Raw genomic sequence first — 9,532 nt, 5'->3', positions numbered from 1 at the left:
TATAACCAATGGCGGAGCCAGAAATTTTTTCTTATGGTGTCTTTTTTATGGATATCCCGGTTTATAGTATCCCGGAGTCGGACTTTTTGGATCGGTTCGGATCTAGTCGGGCCAAATCATATAATAAAAGCAAATATCACAGTAAAAGTACAATATCATTGAATAAAAACACATAATAAAATTACAAAGTCATTTGAAATATATAAAAAATGCATTTAATAGTTGTTCTGTACGCATTTTCATGTTTTGAAAACGATTCATAATGTTTTCAATGGCAACTTGCAAAAAAACATTTTTTTCGTTATAACAAACAAGTGCACGCATCATTCAAATGATCATCAAACATCCTGTAAGGTTAAACAATTGAAACAAAACCAATTAGACATGAGGCTATAATGATTACTGGATTAGAAAAAATAAAAATTAAGCATGTACCTTTAATGATTTAAAGTATACTAATTAAATTCAAGTAACTGGGCTTAATCTTTGAAATATAAATTTGTTTATTATGTAATTATTTTAGAAGAAAACAAAACAATACTGTCGTTTGTAAAAAGACAACGGTGTCGCTCGTAAAAAAACAATGGTGTCGCTCGAATTTTTCCTATTATACGTTGTATTTGCTACACAAAATTTAATGGTGTCAGACAACCCCATTGTTTAAAGTGTGGCTCCGCCACTGTGTATAACAACATGTATATCCGAACTTGTTGGATCTTGACTTTTCTTGACATTGGACTTTGAGCAGAACTGATAAAGCACAGTTAAGCGACGAGAGCTGCACTTACACAAGGTTAGAAACCCGTGGGATACATGTCCTTGGGTTAATAAAAATATTAAATGAAAAAATAATAAACAATACAAATTATATTTTATAACGAATGTAGGAATGAACGGCTTGTTTAACTACATTTTATTACGGATGCTGGCGCTAGCAACTGAAACAAAATTACAGTAGCTCTAAAACAGCAAAATTTAACCATTTATCCACAACAAAATCTCAACTTGGATTTGGACCTATTCTTTAGCCAAATGAACGCATCCTCTTTTATTACATCCACCATTTTCTCAACCGAAACCTATCTCCCGTTAAACCCTTTATCGTTCCTTCTCAGCCACCGCCTTTTCCCTAACATGTTACTTAACCCAAATAAAAGTACACCAAAAAATTTGACAATGAAACAATACAGTATCAATCACACCTGGTCATATCATTTTTACCTAAAAACCTAAACACACTAATGGTTGTATATTTTTTCATCTCTAGTTTAGTACTACACCAATTAAGTAATCAAAATATAAAAAAACGGAAATATTTCATATTATATTTTTCCATATTTGGAACCGTAAATGGGAAAGATAGGAACACAAAAGCGTCTATTAACATCAACACCAAACCCACATGTGGTCATTTCATCTTAATTTAGAAAAGTGGTATTAATGTTGTGGAGATTACAAATGAAGGGACCAAAGATGTAAGTTTACTTATTTCACGAACATTGGTGGTAAAAACCACTCTTCCTTCTATGCGAGATGCTAACCAAGTTCCTCCAGCAGTTTGTAATTTAACAAAGGCTCGAGTTCTTTCGGTGTATTCGACTATTCACAAAAATATAACAGTTATAAGTAATATTCAAATAAAAATGGAAACCCTAAGAATGCTCTCTGTTTGTAAACAATCAATAAAAAAAAGAAGGAAGAAGTAAGAAAGTTGAAACCATAAAGTCAGTTCCTCATTTCGAATTGAAATATTATACATAGTATAAATTGGAAAACAATACAATAATCCAAATAAAATTGGGTTTCGGAGTTTAAATTAATCAAAATAAAACAGATGAGATTACATTTACTAGATGAAGATCCTACTAGTTGATTCTCTAACTACAATTTACGGTGCTATTGAAATCAATACCTAAAAACAAAAACATCTACACCTCATAAACTCTATAAAAATTCAAGCTTCACGTAAGCAGAGAATGATGATCCGGTAAAGAGCGAGGAAGGATATGCATATTAGGGTTTTGCAAATAAGTTTATTTTCCCCTAATTCAAACTTCATAACCTAATTTCTGCATCATCTAAGTAATCTCATAACCGCTAAACTGAACTGAATTACATACTATACAAATCCAAATCAACAAATTGAATACGAAACATCTTTAGAGAGAAAGTAGAGAGAGAATGAACGAACCTTGGAAGAGGAAATTCTGTGAGAGAACTTTTTGGGCGAACTAAAGCCGATTTGTCTATTGAAAACCTCTAAAATCTCATGTTGTGAACAGGGGCGGACCCACATTGGTGCCACCGGGGTCCCCGGACCCCAATCTTTTTAAAAAAAATAGTAGATTCGGTATATTAAATTGTATATGGACCCCATAAATACAATTAGGTGGACACCATAGAAATAAAAAGAAAGCTGGTGTAGTGGTAAATCTCCCTCTTTTCCACCAAGAGGTTATGGGTTCAATCCTTGATAAGCCCATTTTTCTTATTTTTTTTTTAAATCTAGTTCAAACCTCATTTTAACTCGACCCGAACGAGGACCGACCCGAAAATGGACCCCATTGAAATAAAATCCTGGGTCCGCCACTGGTTGTGAAGAATTTTTGTTGTAATGTATGCCAGTATCATTCATTATCGATTCAGTAGTGGAAGATTTGGAAGATTGAAAGGTGTAGAACCATGGAGAAACAACGATTGTTCTCAGGAAATATGGAAATTAGGGTTTACCAATGAGATCTTTTAACTAATAGTATATCCGAATAGGGGAGGATGATCTGAACCAAATAGTCCGACCCAAATAACACAATCGGATCCCCCCTCCAAGATGTGTAGAATTCATCCCCTCCCAAAATCAGGAGGCTCCACCATAACATGCCAAATGTCCCAAATACATCTCATTTGTTATATTATAGAGATTTTCTATCTTTCTAGATTTTATTAAAAACCTAGTTGTGTAAATGAACTAAACAAATATTGATAGAGCCATTGTAATCAATCATTATGTTTTTATATAGATATATTAAAAGAACTTTAACAAATAAATATAGACCAACACAAACGAACTTCAATTAGAAGTATGAAATATGCTGAATAGACCGAAGAAATAGGAATTAACAATTAAGCAAGAGATTACAGTCGACGAATTAGGGAGAACAAAAATTGATTGATGATGCGTTTGAAATGGGTTGGACTTGACTTTTTTGAACATATATATATATATATATATATATATATATATATATATAAACGAACATAAACAAACAAACATAAATGAATCTTAAACAATGCGAATTAAACAAACATTCACGCATGTAAACGATTGAATGTTAATTAACGAACTTAAATTGGCAGATGTAATTGAATGTGCGCAGACGTAAGTGAACGAACAAGACGCGCTTCCATGTTCGTTAATTTAATAAATTAACTAAGTTTTGTTCATAAACATACACAAACTTACCACTTTACCAGTCAAACTGTTTAATTCCGAACAATTCACTTCACTTTTTTTTGTTTACATCTTTGATTTTTAAAGTCTAATTATTACTCCTAAAACACACAATGAAATAAAACATTTAGAAAAAAAAAAGGATTTCATTTACTCAAATCTGATTTACAACTGACTCCATCTTTGAAGTCCATGATTTTCCATGTACAACAATGAGGAATCTTCAAAACAATAATAACAACAATAAAAAATAAGAATAAAAGAAAATTGGGGACTCCTTTTTCCACTTCTAGAAGTAAAAAAGGACTTTAAGCAACATTGCCGAAAATATAACAACTAAATATCGGCCGACTTCATTTGCCAAACATTGATTGAAGCAGTAACTGTTGCTGCTGTAGCATTGTTGAACAAGAACAACCGAGCATTATTGTATATAGCCTTTGTTGGATAAACTCGTGAAGTAATACATGTTCTTCCTTCTTGTGCAAAGCTTTCTACGATCGAATGATCCACCAAAATTCTCATTGATAGTTTTTCGCCTTTCAGTACGGGGACAATGTTTCCATAGATCGACTTATCGACATCTGTAGCAGTGGATGATCTGCATATCAACACAAGGATACATTTGTTTAGAAGTGATAATAATTAACAAATAGAATAGAAAGAGTTAGAAACCTTGATTGGTCTGCACAAAAGAAAGTTTTTAGATTTCCATCAACGCCTTTGGCAACGTAGAAATAGACAGGAGTGTGCTCAACGAGGCCATCGTGTGCGAGGACACTAAGACCGAAAGGTCCTAAAGCGCCTCGTGTTGCTGCCCCACCACTTTGGGCACAGTCGTATGCGACATCAGCTCCATTTAGTCGTTGCACGGTCGCCTCATCAAGTTCGAACTCAGCAACAATGTCTAGTTGGGATGCTGCAGGCAGGTTCAGTGGTACAAGTGCGCCGGCTTCCAGTACTAGATTCTTGAAAACTGTTGCATCGGTTCGCAATGCGGTGATTTCTTCAACAGGCCATTGGATTATGTTGCTTTTAGTTTTTTTGTCTAGTAGAATTGTTCTTGGAACACCCTGTGAACAAGTAGAAATATAATTAGAACCCAAATAATTCAATACTAAAAGTGGCGGAAACAGAACGTTTTAGTCGGAGGTATTATAGTGTTTTGTTCCCTATCTATTAAACTAGGGGGCCAGACTATTTTATTTATTTATTAATTTCTTTTTGTTATAAGGAAAGACTTGATTTAATATATAAAAATTCAACAAATTCTAGTGATAATAGAAGGTTGAAAGAAACAACTAAGGTTTGTTAACTTACCATGAGAGAAGCCCAACCCTTACTAATGTCCGAGGCTTCAGTATCGGTCTCCTTGATCCAACTCCACAAAACTCTTCTATTTTTGTTTTGGTCGTAAAATGTCTTGGAGGCATAGTATATTCCGTAATCGTATCTCAACCCGATCCCGACGTCTAATGTAGGATTATCCGGTGTCCATTTTCCCTTATACGCGTCATAAGTACCAATCGCGTAGTAGTCGTGCCTATCATCATCCATGCTTGCTTTAACTATATGTTTGACCCCCGGTCCATCTACGGATGTATCAAGACCATTTTCGGTTTGTTTCGAAATAGGGTAAAAGTCAACGCATTCCCACATACCTGTGCCCGGGACAGCATGGAGCACTCCATCTAATAGCTCAAATGTTTTAAAGTCTTCGGTGTCGTAAACCAGAGAGATACCGGTTTTGTTGATCTTTGAACCAATAGTGATTCGCCATTTTCCCTCTGGGGTCTTCCACGCAGTTGTGGGGTCACGGAAGTCCTTGTCATCAATACCGGGTGGTGGGACAAGGACCGGGTTTCCAGGGTACTTGACCCAGTTGATTAAAAGTGGGTCATTTGGGTCGGCTGGATAGGCGAGGTTTTGAACTTGGACCGATTCGTTGGTGGATCCAGTGTAGAGAACGACAAGTTGACCGTCTGGAAGGATGGTGGCCGAACCTGTCCACACACCCTGCTCGTCGTACCATTGGTCGGTTTCCATCGCGATTGGAAGGTGGCGCCAGTTGATTAGATCTTTCGAGACTGCATGACCCCAAACAATTTTTCCCCACACTGGAGCATCCGGATGATATTGGTAAAACAAATGGTACCATCCTTTGTAGAAAACAGGACCTAAAATATATTTTCAAAACAATATTATTAGAAAAATTGTACCAAAAACAACTTAAGACTTGAAGTAAAAAAAAACAATTTTGAGTAATTGATGATTAAAAACACATATTTTACCCGTTTACCAAGATTACTATAATATTATATATGTTGGACGGTGACCGTCTCCCCAATATGCCAGTGCTTTTTAACGTATGGGGATTATAAAGAAACAATACTTTAACACCTAAAAAGTGTGTTCTATTTCTTCTTTTTCAACTATAAAGTGAATATTTAAAATTAATATTTTCAACTATAAAAGTGTGTATTTAAAATTAATATTAGCTTGCTGAAAGTGGATCTCAATAATTAGTTACTTGCTATATTGGGCTGCCAAAAAGTATTAGGATTTATTTTCAATTTTTTTTTAGTTTTTTTTTGAAGTAAACTAGTGTTTAACACCCGCGTTGCGGGCACGTAAGTCGTAAAACTGTGCTAAGTAGTAATCAAACAACGTCAAAAAATTGTAAAACAAAAACATTAATCTATACTGACACATGACGTAAAACGTAGGGTACAAAAATATGAATTTATACCGTCATATATGACGTAAAACTTAGACAAATATAAACACAAAGTTATACTGCGAATTGACATAAAATATAGATAAACTTGAATTTATACTGAAAAAGCTTTAACATAACGAAAAAAAACACAAAACTTGAAGACCATATAAACCATTTTAACTATAAAACAATAAAAGAAAAAATTACTACAATATAAAAACCATAAAAAAAACCAAAGAGGTAATACATCAATTCTTATTATATAATAATAAACCAAAAGCTACAACCCTTTAAACTAAGGGTACAACTAACTAAAGCATGAAACACTAACTAAGTTAAATGTACAAAACTATATGCCTAAAAATGTTACAAATTTATATTATATAAATATGTTTATTTAAAAGCATTTATCAAAGCCTCTGTTTTATATTTTATTTCTAATTTCTAATATTGAATTATTTACTTATTTTTAAAAGTATGCTCATCTTAAGAGGTAAATTAGATTATTATTTTATAAGTGGACATTTTTTTTGAAAACAAAGGAATTCTATTTATATTGAATATTCATTTAAATATTTTAAACATTTAAGAGATTCACATAGTGATCAAATATTGATTAGTAGTTATACGTTGAAAATTCTCATATTAAATAAATTAAAAACAATAATACAATTGAGGTTATTATTACTTAGATTGGTCAATCTGGAATTGTTTGTCTGGTTTTGTGATCTAGCTAGGAAGGATGCATGATGAATCAGCAAAAACGTGTGTGGGCCAAACGAATATTAGTTGGAATTACCACAGGATAAGATCTTGTGTGATTATAATTATTTAATTTTTTTCTGAAAGAAATTTGGCTTTAAGAAATAAGATGTTACCCTATATAGCACTACAAGAAATCATTCAAATTATTCATATTTTTTGGCATATCTTCACAATTAAATGTGTCCATAACTGAAAACAACAGTTAAATATATATGAGGCCAAAAATTTAAATCAAATCACACATTTAAACATGTTTAAATACTCATGCTTTTAAATGTGATCATACATAACTTTTGAACAATTATAGCGGTTCGAAATTTAATTATCTATACACACTTATAAACGTGAAGTTTTAATTATAAACGCTTTTACACGAGACAATAGTTTGTTATCAATATGCGATATAACCATCACGTGCCAATTTAACGATTATTTATTTAGCGAATAGACGAGCAAAATGTTAGGTGCATCAAATGAACAACAGTTTAAGACGTACCGTTAGGATCTGCAGACAAATTCGCCAATCACCAGCAATACCAACCCAAAACATAAACAACAAATTATTAGAAATTACACAAAACATAAATCCCAAGATTCATAATATAAAATAAAAAACAGCACAACCAACCAATAATGTCGGTAACAACTAACAACATGCGTCATGTGAGATATTTATTTTAATAATAAAACATTTCATGTGCAAAAAAATGTAGGCGAATAAACAAACATACCATTCATCCAGTTCTTCTCGGGTTGAAAATGAAAACCAGTTCTCTGCCAATCCAACATGTTAGAGCTCCATGGAAACGAATTATCCGCACCCAACAAAGGCCGGAAAGCTTTCTCGGACACACCTTTATCCACTCCACGAGACAATGGAGTCGTCTTCGCGGTTGTGGCCACCGTTGAAGGTGCAACATTTGTGTTTAAGTTCTTAGGAGCTAATGGTCCGTTGTTTCCTATAAGGGCCACTAGAAAACCTACAGACAAAAACGCACACACTAGAAAGGCAACTGCCTTTTTGGGGTGGAGGACAACGGCGGGTTCGGCGGTTTGTTCGCCGTCGGGCAATGGGGTGTAGGAGTAAGGAAGGGCAGATGAGGCATTTGGGTTTTCAAGATCTGAGGAAGAAGCCATGTTTGTGAACGTGAGTTGGACAAAAGGCTAGCAACGGTATATATAACCGAAATTTTGGTGTGGATAGAGAAAGATTAAAATTATTGGTGCTTACGTGGAATTTGGTGTATACACGTGGTTATGATCAAGAGGTGAGATAATAATGAGGTGTTTATTATTTTGATATTGCTTATAAGTACAAAAATTATTTAAATTAAAAGTTTTAACTAATTACAATTTAAATTCATTAGTTTCTTTGTACATGTGATTTTATTTTTAATTTTTTTATTATCATATGTATGGTATATTTTCATTTAACTTTCAAATGAAATGTTATAATGTGTTAAACTCGGGTGTGGTCGTGTATAATTGTTATCGTCTGGATTGTAAACAACCAAATACCTGTTAGTTGTATTAATCTTATTTCATATAAAACTAAAGGAGCGTAAATGGTTAAGGAAACGATCGTAAAACGTCAAATACCCACATTGATACCATCTTAAATAACGGAATAGCGCTATTAACAACAATCCTTAACTATCATCATATCGACAGTTAAAAAAACTACAAAAATGTGTAAAAAGGTTCTGAAAGTTTATCTCATACCAGTTTCAAATTAAAGAGTATAAAACAATAATTTCTTATGTAATTTGAATTAAAAGAAGTTATTGTTTTGAAGACAACTTCATATAAAATACATGAGTTAAAGACAAATCAACAAACCCCAAGACTTTGTCAAATTACATTTTTCATGATCGTGAAAACTAGAAAATGACGTAGAAAGTAAAGGAAAATAATTAAAATGAAAAGTGAAAGATAAATATGTTTTATATATATTTTATGTTTTAAGTATTTGTTGATATTAAAGGTAACAATGAAGAATCAAATATTATTTTATACATATTTGAACACATGAAAAGTGGATAAACTCAGTGTACAAGGTCTGTATAAGCGAGGTTTAAAGGATGTTTTAGCAAACTTAGGGTGAACGGAGGGGATCGGTAAACATAACGGCAAAGCGGTTTTACCAAGCGGTAACACCGCTGCCGTCGGTGTTTACCACTCGGCGAACATGATGATCGGTGAACCTTTACCGACTCGGTGAAGGTGAGGGAAGGTGAAGGGGGGCCGATGATTGGATGGTTTCATTTATATGTCTTTTTTTTTTTAAATAATAGTTTACCTAATCCAAAATAGGTAAACCACCTTCAACGTTCTTAAACAATAACTAAACAAAATAGATAAAACAACGTGATACTGTTTGATTAAGTGATTTGAAAGTTTACCTATTCCAAATATTTAAGCACTCCCTTCACCCTTATACGTGAAAATATACGAAGACATGAAGTAATCGTCATGAAATATGAGCTAATAACAAGATTGGTGGTCTACATTTTTTCCGCTATAAATTATTGTAATAATTGTGTTTGAATACGTGGACATTATTTTAAGGAACCAAAGGAAGCTATCACATGTACCATGGA

General features: G+C 33.3%; 1 protein-coding gene and 1 long non-coding RNA gene across 2 annotated transcripts; both read right to left on the bottom strand.

The window, feature by feature from the left end:
* Window positions 1-852: 852 nt before the first annotated feature.
* On the bottom strand, window positions 853-2,279 carry LOC110925885. Its single transcript, XR_002584845.2, has 2 exons — window positions 2,192-2,279; window positions 853-1,599 (listed from the first exon to the last, which is right to left on the bottom strand). It is a non-coding gene; the product is annotated as an uncharacterized LOC110925885 (long non-coding RNA).
* Window positions 2,280-3,574: 1,295 nt separating this feature from the next.
* LOC110921103 (acid beta-fructofuranosidase) lies at window positions 3,575-8,095 on the bottom strand. The gene is made up of 5 exons (XM_022165372.2): window positions 7,664-8,095; window positions 7,429-7,437; window positions 4,769-5,625; window positions 4,124-4,521; window positions 3,575-4,049 (listed from the first exon to the last, which is right to left on the bottom strand). Exons 1-5 carry the CDS (start codon window positions 8,067-8,069, stop codon window positions 3,785-3,787), a joined length of 1,935 nt encoding a protein of 644 aa, XP_022021064.1. The 5' UTR covers window positions 8,070-8,095; the 3' UTR covers window positions 3,575-3,784.
* Window positions 8,096-9,532: the final 1,437 nt, after the last annotated feature.

The sequence above is a fragment of the Helianthus annuus genome, chromosome 17 (genome assembly GCF_002127325.2).
Source record: "Helianthus annuus cultivar XRQ/B chromosome 17, HanXRQr2.0-SUNRISE, whole genome shotgun sequence".
In the NCBI taxonomy this organism is placed as follows: Eukaryota; Viridiplantae; Streptophyta; class Magnoliopsida; order Asterales; family Asteraceae; genus Helianthus; species Helianthus annuus.
Note: the sequence above shows the minus strand (reverse complement) of the source record. Positions and strands in the feature narration are given on the sequence as shown.